The following is a 16,725-nucleotide window of genomic DNA, read 5'->3' as shown; positions in this document are numbered from 1 at the left end:
TCAGTTCAGGTCAGTATTCAACAAGGGCTGCTTGTGTTCGCGCAGGAATCTGAAGATCAATCAATCAAGTGGTGACCTGCATCACCGAACCTCCCCAGGAAAACTCCTCACACCCAGAAACTGAAGTCTCATCCTCTCTGAGCCGAGGGAACCGGGCTGCTAAAAGCTGCTAAAGCTTCTCAACAGCAACAAAAACACAACTAGTAAAGGAGTTTACAGAGGTGTATAATCCAGGTGTATAATCTTGGATTATAACCTTTAAAACCTCCACCTTTAAAACTAAACTTAAAACCTTTCTGTTTAGTAAAGCCTATAGTTAGTGTTTAGTAAACCTCTAGCTGGTGTTGGTAAATCTCTAGGTAGTGTAAACTCTAGTGTGTTAGAGTCAGTAGTCATAGTCGCAGCTATAGAACAAAACTATAATAGTTAGTCTCAAATATAGCTTGGTGGTAGATATGCTGCTATAGGCTTATGCTGCAGGGGGCACCAACATGATCCGCTGGGCGGTGAACATCACCCTTCTTCTCCTCTCCTTTTCCCTTCCTCTCTTCTCCATTTCCATTTTTATTTATTATAAATATCTCATAGCTATCATTTTTGTCCATCGCTCCTGTAGTTTCTTGTCCTGGCCCCCCTTTTTTTTCTCTTTTGTACATGTTGCAGCATCCTCTGCCGGTGGTGAAGAGCATCTCTGAATGCACAACACCGGATCCTGCAGCGTGGGAGTGAGAGGGGCAGGGTAACAGCCCGGTCAGGGTAACGGCCCGGTCAGGGTAACGGCCCGGTCAGGATAACGGCCCGGTCAGGATAACGGCCCGGTCAAGGTAACGGCCCGGTCAAGGTAACGGCCCGGTCAGGGTAACGACCCGGTCAGGGTAACGGCCCGGGCAGGCGGGGGAGAGGTTTATCCGTCAAGGCTCCTCTCCCTGGCCCTGCCCCTTCTCAACCTTTCCCCGACCCTGCACCCCAACCTGGTACTTGCTGATTGGGCCGGAGCTTCGGGAGCTGCGTGCTGGCCTGGAGTCCCCACCCCCTCTGGTCATCCCGTTGCTGCTTCCACCTGCCTGCTGTGCTGTTGTCGTCCCTGACCCCCCAGTCTGGCCCTCGGCAGGAGGGTCCCCCCTTATGATCCTGGTCCTGGTCCAGGTTTCTTCCTCCTAAAGGGGAGTTTTTCTTGCCACTGTTTGGCTTAAGGTTTTTCTCCCACTAGGGGAATTTTTACCTGACATTGTTTATGTAATAATTGCTCGGAGGTTTATGTTCATGTTCTGGATCACTGGAAAGCGTCTGGAGACAACTTTTGTTGTATTAGACGCTATATAAATACAATTGAATTGAATTGAATTAATCCAGGTGTCATAAAGTAAGAAAGTCAAAAATAGTTTTGAATCAATCTTAAATTAAGACCAATTTTGAAATGGGGTCAGTCTCAAAGCACCATTAGTCAAACAATTTTCTTTACATTAAGCTGATATTTGCTCATTAAAACATAAACCTGTGGATCAGCCAGTACATTTAGAACAGGTGTTTTCACTAAGGACCATCTACCTGCAGAGGAGCTGGTTTAGTGATGGTTGGAACAACTGCTGGACTGGATTTTTACTTTATGGACCTGGATTATACACCTGGATTATACACCACTGCTTGGAACAGAGCTCCATCTGTACCACAGGAAGACAAAGACATAAATATGCGTCATGACCAGCGAGAACAGTGAGTAGAGAAGAAGACAATGGACACAAAAGGAAATAATTGTCTCACACTGCTTCCTCTTGTCCCCTCTGAGGAATATAAAGTTAGATTGCAGAGTTTATAACCACAGAATCGAACATATCTCTGCTCAGACAGGATCTGAGTATCTGAAGCTTTCGCCTCAGGACTTGGAGTGCGTTGTTTTAACAGCTGACAAGCTCAGAAACAGGAAGAAATTAAAGCTCCAAGCAGCGATGAACTGGCCCTCGCGCGAGCAATTTTCACCAATGAAGGTCAAGGAGTCAAAACCGAGTCTGATGACGCCACCATGACTCTTTATGTCAAACTATTCAAAAGTTATAGCAGAAAGTAGGAACTATCAAATATGGACCAATCAGATGAAGGAGGGGGCGCGCTTTTTGGCGTCTAGCATCGCCACGGTAACACTTTTGACTGAGAAAAGTAATGCGCGTCGTCGCAGGATGGAGACGCACATTTTGATGTATAACTCACCTGGGTGCACGTTACGGTTCGGGCCGTATTAACAGCCAAAGGAATGGCATAAATTGCGCCAAAATTACACGATTAATTCAAAATGTTCAAAATGGCCGACTTCCTGTTCGGTTTCGGCCATGGCACCAAGAGACTTTTCTTTAAGTTGTGACATGATACAGGTGTGTACCGATTTCCGTGCATGTACGTCAAACCGTATTGTGGGGCTTGAGGCACAAAGTTTTCTAGGGGGCGCTGTTGAGCCGTTAGGCCACGCCCATTAATGCAAACCATTAAATATCACATTTATCACCAGGCCTGGATTGGTGCAAAATTTGGTGACTTTTGGGGCACGTTTAGGGGGAAAAAAGGCCCTCCTTTGGTCGGAAAAATAAAAACATTTCCTACAGATACATTAGGGCCCGAGCACTGTCAGTGCTCGGGCCCTAATGACAACAAACTCAACTCTATCCCTGCTTTGTTATGCTTTTCTAACATTTCCCTCACTCACTGCATTTTTCCAGGCTTTGCCCCATCGGCCACATTCTGCACCTCCCTTTTACTTCTCCTCTACTCTTTTCCCCCTAAAGTAACTCCAGAATATTCCGTAGAGTTGTGGAAACTCACCTCAGCGACTGTGACAGAGTGTCCTGGACGGTGCAGAGCAGGATCAGCAGCAGCAGCGTGAACTTGAAAGCCTCCGTGTGCATGTTTAAATCCCCACCGAACAAACCTGAAGTGAAGTAGCTCGAAGGAATTTCCCCAAACCTTTCACTCCGTAAACGGACAGGACAGGAAGAGAGAGTGAGAGGGAAAGAGAAGGCTGGCCCGGCCCGGCGTTAGCCTCCTCTACAAGTGTCTTTTATTATTCTGAATCAGTTCTGGGCAGCAGCCGAGCGCAGGGAATCGTGCCAGGAACCAAACGCCCGGCCACTCGCTGGACGGGGAATTAAAAGCAGACTGTTTTTCTAATTTTTTGGTTTCACTTTTTCCCCCGTCCTGCTTTTCCAGATGATTTCTGAGCTGCAGCTTTTCCCCCTCCTGACTTTTTAATGTTCTCTGGTGATAAATGCAAACCACAAGGTGAACTTAGACCTTAGGAAAGGAAAGAAGAGTGAAATGAAAGCAGGAGGGACGGAGAATGGACACACAGATCTTCCTCACAGGTCGGAGGGAGAAATAAAACTGAGCTTTTATGGGCGAGGGAAGTTTATTTATACAGAACAATTTAACACAATGTGATTCAAAGTGATTTACATCAACATTAAAAGCAGCAAAACACAATTAACCTTGTACTGTCTTTGGGTCAAAATTACCTAATTCTCCTCTTTTCTCTCTTCCTTCTTTCTTTCCTTCTTTTCGTTCTTCCTTCCTTCCTTCCTTCCTTCCTTCCTTCCTTCCTTCCTTCCTTCCTTCCTTCCTTCCTTCCTTCCTTCCTTTTCCTTCCTTCCTTCCTTCCTTCCTTCCTTCCTTCCTTCCTTCCTTTTCCTTCCTTCCTTCCTTCCTTCCTTCTCCCTTCCTTCTTTTTCCCTTCCTTCTTTCCTCCTGCTCTCTCCTTCCTTTTTTTTTTTTTTTTTTCTTTTTTTTGTTTTTACCTTGTCTGCACACATATTATTGATTGATACCATGACGGTAGAAACCAAAAGTGTATTAAGTGTGTTATTACTATATTTAATATATATACATATATATACGCACACATATGCATACACATACATAAATATACACATACAAACCCAGTGTTTTTTTTTTTGTTTTTTTTTTTTGGGGGGGGGGGGGGGACGACCTCCACTGCCAATCCAGGAAGCAGGAACACACGGAGACACATGTCAAGCACTGGAAATCTGCAACAAAAAACCACAAACAAAGCACGAAACCGGCACGGAGCCAACCAAAACAATAACAGCAATCGACCTAAATCTTGAGATCTGATCGCAGTCTGAGCTAAGCTATCGCTACCGCTACCTAAACCCAAAAACTACAGAGCAAGCATGCAGGTGCACAAGCCAGTGTGTATGTCTATGTGTGTGTGTGTGTATGTATATGATCATGCGTGTGTGTGTGTGTGTGTGTGTGTGTGTAAATGCATGTGACTAAGTGACTATATGTGTGTGTGTGTGTATGTGTGTGTGTGTGTGTGTGTGTGTGTGTGTGTGTGTGTGTGTGTGTGTGTGTGGGTGTGTGTGTGTGTGTGTGTGTAATAAACCAAACAAAGCTCCACCTGAAGTGTATCTATAGTGGGGGGGGGGAGCAACCCCGCCACCCGCGAGACCAGAGGCCGACACGGAAGAGCCCGGAACCCAGGCCACCGGCAACCCCACAGAGGGGAGAAGTAGGAGGGAGGCAACCCACCGCCTGCGAGGCCCCCCCCCCGGCGGTGGCCGAGGGGGCCCGCGGGCGGGGCCCCCACGGCGCGGGAAGAAGCAGCCAAGGATCCCGCGGCGGCGGACCGCGACCCAGGCAATCCCCGGCCACCCGGTCCGGGCCGGACACGCGGCCAGGAGGCCCTCACCCTCCAGACCAACGACCCCCACCCGGCAGGGGGCCAGCCCGCCCGGAGAGACAGAGCCGCCCCGGCCGCCGACGCGGGCAGGCGCACCCGTCCCCCACGAAAGTGGCCCTCCAAGACCAGAGGGGCGCCCCGCCGCAGAGGCAGCAGGGGGGACCGGAGACGGGCCCGGAGAGAGGGAACCCCCCAACAAGGCGACACCCGTGCAGGCCCGACAACGGAGGGCCCCAGACCCAGGCATCCCATTAATTCATCCATTCACCTATCCGACATCTATACTAGTAATAATATAATATACAATCACAATAATAATAATAATAATAATAATAATAATAATAATAATAATAATAACCATCTTTGTATAATATAATATTGATAAATTATTAAGTTTTGATGTCCTGCCAATGGAGGCTCAAATCCTCCATGGCAGGACCCTTCCATACCGCATTCTCACCGACACAGACATACAATCACGCACCGTTTCCCCTCCCCGGGGGGGTCCAGCACCGCCAGAAGGCACCCCAGGCTGCACGGCGGGCCCCGCCAGGCCCGGGTAACCCGACCCACCTGTCCCAGGCCAGTGAGGGAACGCGGGTGATGTGGGACCCCCTCCCGCCCCTGGTGTTGAGTGCGTGTGATTAATGCCATAAAAACAGGGAGGAGGGAGGGCCAAGTATCGATTGACACCGACCCCCCCCCCTCCCGAACTACGTGTCCTACGTGCTCTCTCCTTCCTTATTCCCTTCCTCTTTTCTCCCTTCCTTCCTTCTCCCTTCTTTCCTTTCTTCCTTAATTCCTTTCTTCCTTCCTTCCTTCCTTCTTTCCTTCCTTCCTTCCTTTCTTCTTTCTTTCCTTCTTTTCATTCTTCCTTCCTTCTCCCTTCTTTCCTTCCTTCCTCCCTTCTTCTCTTCCTCCTTCCTTGACAGCACCAGGGTTAAACAGTAACGAGTTAATTAAAAAGGGAAATATAAATAAGAAATAATAATACAATACAATCAAATGGAATAAATAACAAATAAAATGAAATAAAATGATAAGAAAAGAGGTAAAATAATAAAAGCACCAGTTGTTAGTCAGTAAGGGCAGTAGATCCAGCAGGTTCATCTCATTCTTACAATGGCAAGAATTACGTTTCTTTACGGTCAAAACGTACAAAGACCGGGTCAAATACAGGATTACAAAAGTAATCTGTTACAATTTGTGCAGTGAATTAAACAATTCTACGCCACAATGTTTCTGTTTCCAGGTCTTTGAGAGGAAAATGAAGTAGAACAGAATAGTAACGCTACAAAAGATGCATATTTTTACTGGAAATATAAGTTGAAACGGAATGTAAAACGGTATCAGACACCAACATTTCTGAGCAGGATTCTTTCTTAAAGAGCAGATAAGAGACTTTATAATCACTTTAGATGATCAACATGACACTATGACATCCCATAAACGAACAAGTGAACAGAAACTTGACAAAATGAATCAATAATTACAGAAAAAGTGACAACGCTCATTAAAACAAGGATAAACTTCATGGCCCAGACCAGGAGTCTCAACCCAACATGTTTTAGAGCCATATTGGACCAAAAACACAAAAAACTAATATGTCTGGAGCCGCAAAAAATGAAAAGTCTTGTATCAGAATTAGAATGAAGACACACATGCTGCATGTTTCTGTATTAGCTAGAACTTTTTCTTTTTTTCATTATGCACTTCGAGAAAAAAGTCAAAATTTCGAGAAAAAAGTCAAAATGTTGAGATTAAAAAGGAAAGGAAAAAGGAAGAAAAAAAGAGAAAAAAAGAAGAAAAAAGAAAAAAAAAGAAAAAAGAAGAAAAAAAGGAAAAAAGAGCTTTTTTAATTTATAGTACGACGGAGTATTAGGACCAAACTAAGAAGAAAAAAAAAGGAAATTACGAGAATAAAGTCAAAATATTTTGAGAATAAAGTCATAATATTAAATATATTATAAATATATAAATATAACTTCACAAGATGCTCAATATTCCTCATTTTAACACAGGGAGAAGATGCTCTTCCTGTTAGAGTTCTCATAAATTATATTCTCATAATATTACGACTTTATTCTCATAATATTACGACTTTATTCTCATAAATTACGACTTTATTCTCGCTACATTATGACTTTATTCTCATAATTTTACGACTTTATTCTCATATTATTATGACTTTATTCTTGTAATTTCCAATATTTTTTGTCTTAGTTTGGCCCTAATACTCGTATTATAGTTATTAGTAACAGTACCCATGTGCAACGTACTGGACTTTCTTTAGATGAGAGGGCTGAGTCCGACATTAACAGCAGAAATATCTCAACAACAACCTGACCAACCTCCCCCGGGACAGGAATCCTGATTTCATCAGAACACGTAAACCAAAGAAAAAAAACTAAATAAAAACCTCCAAAACATCCAAACCAAACCCTGGATCCTGCAGCTCTGCAGCAGGTTGATGGTGGTCGGTGTAGTTAAGAAACTAAATTCATCCACATGTTTAACACCTCACCAACCTGCTTTTTCAGAAAGGTTTTTGCGTCTTTACTGTAGAAACAGACTTGATGGAAATTGTCACTGATGAATATTTTCACTGTGGAAAGTGCAGCTGTCTGGAGAGGAGAAGCGTCGGCGTTAAACAATTACAATTAAACGTCTCTAATCGTCCCTTTGTTAGGAAAATTATAGAGAAAGTTGCATTTGGTATTTTTAGACAGATTTCAGTTTGGCTTCAGACCAAATCACTGCGCTGAGTCAGCAATAATTAAGGTCTTAAATTACATTTATCAGAACAGATTCAGGTTGAGCATCGTTTCTTCTGCTGCTGGATCTTAGTCCAGTATTTCATATATATATATATATATATATATATATATATATATATATATATATATATATATATATATATATATATATATATATACACACACAGGTATATATATATATATATATATATATATATATATATATATATATATATATATATATATATATATATATATATATATATATATATATATATATATATACACATTTACAGGACTGTCTCAGAAAATTAGAATATTGTGATAAAGTTCTTTATTTTCTGTAATGCAATTAAAAAAACAAAAATGTCATACATTCTGGATTCATTACAAATCAACTGAAATATTGCAAGCCTTTTATTATTGTTATTTATTATTATTGTTTGGAATAAGTTGGAGAGGGATTTGAAATTATGTAGAACCTTAACCTTATTTAAAAAAACATTGAAAAGAGGATGATTTCTCTATATCATCTCTATACCCTAAAACCAGAAGCAGCTCTTTGCTTCATCAGCTGAGGTTTATTATGGTGAGAGATTCCCCTGAAAGCGCTTCCGGGTCTGGAGGAGGAGAATCTGACGGTTACCATGGAAACACCTGCGCGCAGCCGCAGCAGCCTCTTCCTCCTGATGTGATTGGACGCTGCGCGCTCCCGCGGCCCCCGCTCTCCTCACGCACGCTCTCAGGGTGATGTCACGGCCAAGGATCCACGCAGGACCAGGAACCTGATGTGAGTGATCGATCCCGCACGGACCCGCACCTTCCTCCCTGACCCGGCTCTCCTGCTGGTCCCGGGGAACCGACGCCCGTCGGTTCCCCGGGACCTGCGGGAGAGCCGGATCTCTCCAGAGCGGGCCCGCGTCCCCGCAGCGGGGGTTCAGGTTTCATGCACCTTTACCCTCACCACCGGGCCGTCGGTGCGGGTTTTTATTTCCTGATCTGGTTCCAGCATCAGCAGCATCTCCGGTCCGGCCGTTCCCATGGTAACCCTGGCGGTGTGACGTCAGCCGGCTCGTTTGGATGCGGGGATTTGGTTCATGTTTTCATTGTAAAGTGTAGCAGCGGGACGCGCATGCGCCGTGGGTGGTGGTTCATGAGCAGAATGTTATTGTGGATGAGAGACGGTTTACTCTGGTTTAGGGGCTTAGGGGTCCAGATGGGTCCAGGTACGGTCGCCACCTTTCAGAAATAGAAATAAGGGACGCCCCGATTTCAGCAGCGTAGGAGCCAAAAAAAGGGAAAATCCCCAAAACTTCTAAACTGCATAAAAATGTATTTATTTTATATGAAAAAACAAAATGCTTGTCTTTGATAGCGTTGAACTTGCATGACTGTACAGACAGACAACCAGCATGCTGTGTACATCCACATCAGCCTAGATGTAGAATAAGCTACAGGTGAAGGGCGGAACAATAGAATATGGTGTAAAAGTGAATTTATTTCAATAACTCAACTAGAATATGGTGTAAAAGTGAATTTATTTCAATAATTCAACTAGAATATGGTGTAAAAGTAAATTTATTTCAATAATTCAACTAGAATATGGTGTAAAAGTGAATTTATTTCAATAATTCAACTAGAATATGGTGTAAAAGTTAATTTATTTCAATAATTCAACTAGAATATGGTGTAAAAGTGAATTTATTTCAATAATTCAACTAGAATATGGTGTAAAAGTTAATTTATTTCAAAAATTCAACTAGAATATGGTGTAAAAGTTAGTTTATTTCAATAATTCAACTAGAATATGGTGTAAAAGTTAATTTATTTCAATAATTCAACTAGAATATGGTGTAAAAGTTAATTTATTTCAATAATTCAACTAGAATATGGTGTAAAAGTTAATTTATTTCAATAATTCAACCTAAAAGGTCAAACTAATATATTACATAGTTACAGTTACAAAGCAGGATATTTTTAGCGTTTATTTGTTATAATTTTGATGATTTTCATTGTTTATTGATTTCATAAAATATTCACATTTTTTAAGATTTTTTATTTGGGGTTTTCATAAACTGTGAGTCATAATCATCAAAATTATAACAAATAAAGGCTTGAAATATCTCACTTTGCAGGTAGTGGGAAATAATATGTTTGTTTCACCTTTAGTTGAATTTAATGAAACAAGTTTTGCAATATATTCTAATTTTCCAACCTTCACCTGTATATTATGACATCAATAAATAACAGAGAGTGAACCAACACATGTTGCCGTCTTTATTTAATATATCCTGTCCTTTATTTTGTTCATTATTGTTGGTTCGTTGTTCATGTGTGCGCGTGTGACAGACGTGCATCATGGGACAATTGTAATACGGAATAAACTGCGTTCAGTATTGGTTCAATACGGAACGCAGTTTTAATTCCCAATTACGTAACGATTCCGTATTTCAAGGGACGGGTGGCGACGCTGGGTGCAGCTACCTTCCTTTTGAGAGGATGCAATACGTTACAGGCACGCCAGCGTCGCTGGTTTGATCCAGATATCCCAAATGATTAATCACCATGTAAACGGAATATTCCCAATGTCTCAGTAACCGGAATATTAGCAATAACCTGAATTTTGACTGATGGAAACGTAGTGTGTGTTTTAATAGAGATCACTGCTAACTGGGTCAAGCGATCATTTCTTATACTCGATTGAAGGTTTGTTTTGATCAGCTTCAGCTTACTGAAGGATCTCTGGGCAGATCAACCGTCAGAGGTCAGAGGTCAGAGGTCAGAGGTCAGGAATATTCTGAGGGCTACTGTCAAATTTGGAAACACCAAATCAAGATTCTCCTGTATGAGGAAATTTAACTTTTCAAGAACCTTGTAACCCTTCAGTAGACGTCTTGCTGGGTTTATCTCTAGAATACTATCTCTGGAAACATCACAGGTAGTCAGGATGATTCCTCCAGCTCAGCTTTTGTCATGTGCTCCATTTTAGTGATGAATTTCTCACACACAAGCTGAAGATTGGAAAACCTGCCAGACAACTGTTGCAGAACTGTGTCCACAATGACATTAGAAACCACGCACCTAAAGTTCCTCTCAGGTTCCTTTTCATGATAAAGGACACAGGTTGGTCAGCAGAAATTCAACCATACTGGGCATCTACTGTAGGTTTGGGGTCAGGGGGGGCATTTTTCCTTATTTTGAAAATTCCGTGTCTTTGTTTCAGATCTGTCTTTACTTCCCTGGTTCCATCGGCCCTGATTTAGTCCGTGTTCCAGAGCAGATATCAGAACCACTCAAGGTGACAAAACTTACTTATAATTTTTATATATATATATATATATATCTATGTCTGTAGATGATATTCTGGTATAAAACCTTCCTGAGTGGCAGCTGGATCATAATTATCAGCTCATGAAGTTCAGAAAATTACATTTAGATGCTGCTGCATATCCTGGTTTAGACTCATGTACAGGAAATCTGTTAATGTTTCACTATATTGTCTTTGGTATCATTTTAAAGGAGACATTTTAAGCATTCATTCAAGCTAAGATGTGAATGTTTCTGACCAACATAGAGGTCACTGCAGCTCTTTAAACTAGAAACAACACACATTTTTACACCATTTTCTCCTAAATGATTTACTATCTTTTATCCCTGTGTCATCTAGGAACAACAGAGACACAAAATACAAAACCTGGAATACTCTCAGGACCATAAGGATTCAGGAAATGTATCACATCTCAGCTTCAATGAATGCTTAAAAAGTTCTCCTTTAAAATGATCCCAAAGACAGAATAGTGAAACATTAACAGATTTCCTGAACATGAGTCTAAACCAGGATTGTCGTCACCTGTGTCTCGTTAACCCTTCTGTGTATATCTGATATTCCCCTGCTCCCTGCTGGTCCGTCTCCTTCCTCCGTGGTTCAGGTCAGGTTCACGTTCTGCTGTTTGAATCCTGCTCAGAAGCACTTTTGCAGTAATACAGTTTAAGAAAACTCAAATATCCTATCTCAAAAAATTAGAATATTCTGGGAATCTTAATCTTAAACTGTAAACCATAATCAGCAATATTAAAATAATAAAAGGCTTGTAATATTTCAGTTGATTTGTAATGAATCCAGAATGTATGACATTTTTGTATTACAGAAAATAAAGAACTTTATCACAATATTCTAATTTTCTGAGACAGTCCTGTGTATATATATATATATATATATATATATATATATATATATATATATATATATATATATATATATATATATATATATATATATATATATGTATATTGTGTATATATATATATATGTATATTGTGTATATATATATATATGTGTATGTATATTCCTGGACGGATGACAGCAGAATGCTGCTAATTTCACATTACAACTTTTAATGCTTGTTCCAACTATCTTTAGTGTCATTGCTGAGAAATGAACCTGATCAAAGTTCACCGTTATGAGATTGTACCAACACCTAAACCCCATTTGTGTAACTTCTGGAAAGATAAAACAGTAAAGATCAGTACAAACATCCGCTAAACTTCCGTCCCCTGAGAAGACGCTGTCGCCGCCAAAACTCAGGAATAAAACTTAATAAAACACGGAGGGCTGGAATAAGCACAATTATTCTGCCCGAGATCACGCCGCTCCCCCGAGGAGCGAGTTCTTCCTCCCAACGAGGGAGTAATTGCAGACTTTGCCACCTAGACTCCCACATAATCGCACTCCCAACCTGTAATCTAGTGTTCTCTTCATCACGTCTCCATCTGCATATGTTAAGTGCAGCAATTACACGGGAAAGTTGCTGCTAAATACGCGGGGGTTTACGGGACGGACGGTTTCTTGTCTTGATGAGGCTTAAACGATTATAAAAGGTTCTGCAGCTGCTCGGTCCTCCTGCACCTTCAACCCCAATCACTGGGTTTTTGTTACAACAATTCAGTTCTCACTAAACCTCTCTAACATCAGTAGATCTGGATATTAAATATCCAACCGTCTAAATGATGCTGTCCTCAATCGTGAGTGACCACATTTATTTTCTTCTCTTCTTTGTTCATTTTCCATTTTCTTTGTTTTGTTCGTTCGTTTCGTTTTCTTCTTATAAGTATCTTTTTTTCCTTTTCTGTAGTCTGCCTTTTGTTGAAAACAACCTGATCTCACAAAAATCCGTGAAATGCCCACGACCTCTCACCACTATTTTCCGTGGTACCAACACGGAAAATGGTATAATTCCGTGTGAGCACCACGGATATTGTACCATGCAAAGTCAATGGGATCCGTTGTCGTGATATATACACGGATTATGACATTATTATTATTTATATATTATTTTTTATTATAGTGGCTAAATTATGAGTTTTTGTGGCGCAAGGTACTGTTTGTTACTGTCAGTTTGTAAAAGCATGTTTTTAACGCTGTTTTAGCGGTGTTTTATTGAGGTTTTAATGGGAGCACCACGGATATAGTACTATGCGAAGTCAATGGGATCCGTCACCCGATTTGACTGCTGTCATACCATTGAATGAAGGATAAAACGATAACAATCATCCCATAGATATGGGCCAGTAGGGCCCTACTCTACCTACTAGTAGGCGCAGGAGGCTGTTATCGCCCCTTTCTATGGCTAACCCCATGTTATTAATGCTCAGTAGGCACAGAAGTTTGTTATGAAGCTCATACCTCACCTCCCTTTATTATGTATTTAGCTAGAATTTTAAAACCTGAACAATAGAATTCAACGTAAAATGCCGGATCTTGTCCATTAAAAACAATACTTTTTGGAACATAGTGTAACGACCACAGATAGATAAGGCCTTGCCCGCCTGGGCAACACATCAGCATTTGGCCGACTGGTTAGTGCAGTTGACTGTGGTCTGGGAGATTGTGGTTCGAGACACGCTCTGGGCACGACTTGTTCATCACGGTATTTTCCTCATTGTGTTATGGTTTTCTTTTAACATCTTTAACATTTCTAAACACAAAAACACGAAAGTGTCCTTGATAATTCAATAATACAATAGGTTCATGTTAAGGACATCCTTTTTAATTAGTTCTCCTTCGATTATGATGTTATTAATGCTCAGTAGGCACAGGAGGTTTGTTATGTATTGTTATAGGTTTGCCTATGAGGCCTATTTCGTGTCTATTTTTGCATAGTTCACTAACGCTTTGAGCTAGGAGGCTGAAATTCTAGACTCTGTATCAGGAGGTGACTCTCATCCACTGTGCCGAGTTTCAGATCTGTGTGACCTTCGGAAGTGCCAAAGGTCACTGTGTGTGGTGCCTTTTTCGGGCCTTTTTTGTGTGTTTTTTGAATAATTCAAACGCTTTGAGCTGGGAGGCTGAGTTTGACTATGTTGCAATGCAGAAGGCCCTTTGCTGGGATCTTTTGATCCCGTGGCTGTACGACTTCCACAGAGCTAGTTGGCGTTGCAGAGGGTTCACAGAGTTGAAACTTGGCAAGCCCAATCTAGGCCCCATATGGAGGCCACAGGTCAAGTTTTACTTGGTTTGGTCAAATGTTGTGGCAACTGCCTCCGTTCGAATGTTGGAAAAGGGGAAGTTTCAAAGCCCCGCCCATCGAAAAGTACAGGTCCGATCTGCACCAAACTAACGTCTGTCTGATCAGGGGATGCCCCCAGTGACGTATCAAGTGGTGTCCCAATCCCTAGGGAAGATTACAAGGGGCCTACGCCTGTGGCTTCTTATTAGGGCTAATGGTAGTGAGTAGGGTGAACATTGGGATTGGCCCTTGGTTTAGTGAGGGATGAGACGTCTGCTGATGAGTGAAACTGTCTTCTCGCTCCTCTCCTCAACCAACTCGTTCAATCAACTGTTTCACTTCCTGTCAGAAAAAGGTTCATTTCTCATCAAACTACCACTGGTTGATTATGCAGATATTGTTTATCACAATACTCCAGATCCCCATCTTAAACCTCTGACTGTTTTATTTAATTCATTATGTAGATTTGTGTAACGTTGTCCTTTCAGAAACACGTCTTTGTTTTATGTTTGATTCATTAAACTGGTTTCAACCCAAATCTAGAGTCAGTTTCACCGGCTTCACTTCCTTTTTAAATGTGTTTATTTTCACTGTCCTCCATATTTAAAAGAACTCATGATTCTATATAACTCTCCATACTCACTCAGACATATGGATTTTCCTTTTTTCTTTGTTCCTAGAATTTCAAAAGAGGTTGGTAAAAGATCATTTCATTTTAAAGCTCCATCAGATTGGAATAATCTTCCTCTTTTCATTGTTTTAAGTTGGCATTATATTCTCATCTTAAAACAAATTGCCTATGTTTTTTGTCCTTTTTTCTATTTATTTAGTTTTATTTATTTATTTATGTATTTATTTTTTCTTTTCTCTCTGTTATGTTATATTTATCTCATTGTTTCAGTTATTCAATTAGTCTATTTTGTAACTAGACTTATGTGTGTAGGGGTTGTGTGTGGGAGGGTGAGCAAGATGTCTGTTTGTGTTTTATGTAGGGATGTCCCGATCAGGTTTTTTTGCCCCCGAGTCCGAGTCCGAGTCCTTTGATTTTGAGGACTTGCCGATACCGAGTCCCGATCCGATACTTTTATAAAACAATAAAAAATGAAGAAGAGAAAAGAAAATTATGCAGGATGACCCTTTTATTATATTTTAACATGTGTACTGTAAACTGAGCACATCTGAGCACTGAGCGCAGCTTGAACATTCTTAAGTCAGTATAAAAAATGTTAATGAGCAGAGAGACTGCATCTGCAGCTGATGTGTTGCCTGCCATTACAGGTAATTTTTATTCATCATTTTGTTTGGTAACATTTTATTTATATTGTTATTTGAAAAGGAGAACTTCTCCTTTTCCTTTTTTTTCCTTCTTTTTCTTCTTCTTCTCATAATTTAATTAACTCATCATGCACTTTTTTTTGTTGACTTTGGTGCCTGAGTTCTGGCTGTCGTGCGCAATATATCTCAGTGATTGATCATTATATGAAGTAATTCCACACAACAGACATGATAGCATAGGGCTGCTTCAGCTTCAAAACAAAACAGGCGTGCTCTCCGCGCATGCGGTGCTCTCCGCACATGCGGTGTATGGCTGCCGCTCCGAGCCCACTACTCCACGTGTGCGTAGGGTGCGCCTCGCCGCGAACCCTACGCTGTAGACTCTGCGTCGGTGCGACGCGGAACCATAAATCAACGCACACGTGGATGTCGGCGCCAGTGAGTATTTTCACCGAACATTTTGACCGGAGAGATTATAAAATACCGGACTGCGGCATATTTTACCGGACAAAAGTCCGGCAATTACCGGACAACGGAAACCCTGATATATATATATCCGATTCCTGATCGGCTCATAACGTCCGAGTCCGGATCGAGTCTGCAATCACGTGATCGGCCCCGATTTCCGATCACGTGATCGGATCGGGACAACTCTAGTTTTATGTCATGTATGTCTGTACTGTAATGTGATTTATTGTAATGTTGTATATTTTATGGGACCCCCTTGAAAATGAGACATCTTTTTACAGTTACATCTCAAGGGGCTATACAAAGATGGTTATTATTATTATTATTATTATTATTATTAGTATTATTATTATTATTATGTATAGTATATTATATTATTATTAGTATAGGTATCGGATAGGTGAATGGATGAATGAATGGGATGCCTGGGTCTGGGGCCCTCCGTTGTCGGGCCTGCGCGGGTGTCGCCTTGTTGGGGGGTTCCCTCTCTCCGGGCCCGTCTCCGGTCCCCCCCGCTGCCTCTACGGCGGGGCGCCCCTCTGGTCTTGGAGGGCCACTTTCGTGGGGGACGGGTGCGCCTGCCCGCGTCGGCGGCCGGGGCGGCTCTGTCTCTCCGGGCAGGCTGGCCCCCTGCCGGGTGGGGGTCGTTGGCCTGAAGGGTGAGGGCCTCCTGGCCGCGTGTCCGGCCCGGACCGGGTGGCCGGGGATTGCCTGGGTCGCGGTCCGCCGCCGCGGGATCCCTGGCTGCTTCTTTCCGCGCCGAGGGGGCCCCGCCCGCGGGCCCCCTCGGCCGCCGCCGGGTGGGGGGGGGGCCTCGCAGGCGGTGGGTTGCCTCCCTCCTACTTCTCCCCTCTGTGGGGTTGCTGGTGGCCTGGGTTCCGGGCTCTTCCTTGTCGGCCTCTGGTCTCGCGGGTGGCGGGGTTGCTCCCCCCCCTCCCCCACTATAGATACACTTCAGGTGGAGCTTTGTTTGGTTTATTACACACACACACACACACACACACACACACACACACACACACACACACACACA

The 16,725-nt window shown here is 42.3% G+C and overlaps 2 protein-coding genes across 5 annotated transcripts in view; one reads left to right on the top strand and one right to left on the bottom strand.

Moving 5' to 3' along the window:
• itgbl1 (integrin, beta-like 1) overlaps window positions 1-3,026 on the bottom strand; it is a 61,709-nt gene extending 58,683 nt beyond the window's left edge. The window contains exon 1 of the mRNA XM_061724670.1: window positions 2,812-3,026. Within this exon, the coding sequence (XP_061580654.1) occupies window positions 2,812-2,894 (83 nt within the window). The 5' untranslated portion in view covers window positions 2,895-3,026. The remainder of the gene's footprint in view (window positions 1-2,811) is intronic.
• Window positions 3,027-8,156: 5,130 nt separating this feature from the next.
• Window positions 8,157-16,725, top strand: part of nalcn (sodium leak channel, non-selective) — a 115,879-nt gene continuing 107,310 nt past the window's right edge. For 2 of the 4 annotated variants that reach the window (XM_061724667.1, XM_061724664.1), the window contains exons 1-3: window positions 8,186-8,233; window positions 10,433-10,566; window positions 10,667-10,741. The gene's annotated coding sequence lies outside the window, so the exon portion shown is untranslated. Of the gene's footprint in view, window positions 8,234-10,432; window positions 10,567-10,666; window positions 10,742-16,725 lie in introns of all 4 variants that reach the window. The other 2 variants (XM_061724668.1, XM_061724665.1) reach the window with 1 other exon arrangement.

The sequence above is a fragment of the Cololabis saira genome, chromosome 6, assembly GCF_033807715.1.
Source record: "Cololabis saira isolate AMF1-May2022 chromosome 6, fColSai1.1, whole genome shotgun sequence".
In the NCBI taxonomy this organism is placed as follows: Eukaryota; Metazoa; Chordata; class Actinopteri; order Beloniformes; family Belonidae; genus Cololabis; species Cololabis saira.
This window is presented reverse-complemented; position numbering and strand designations above follow the sequence as displayed.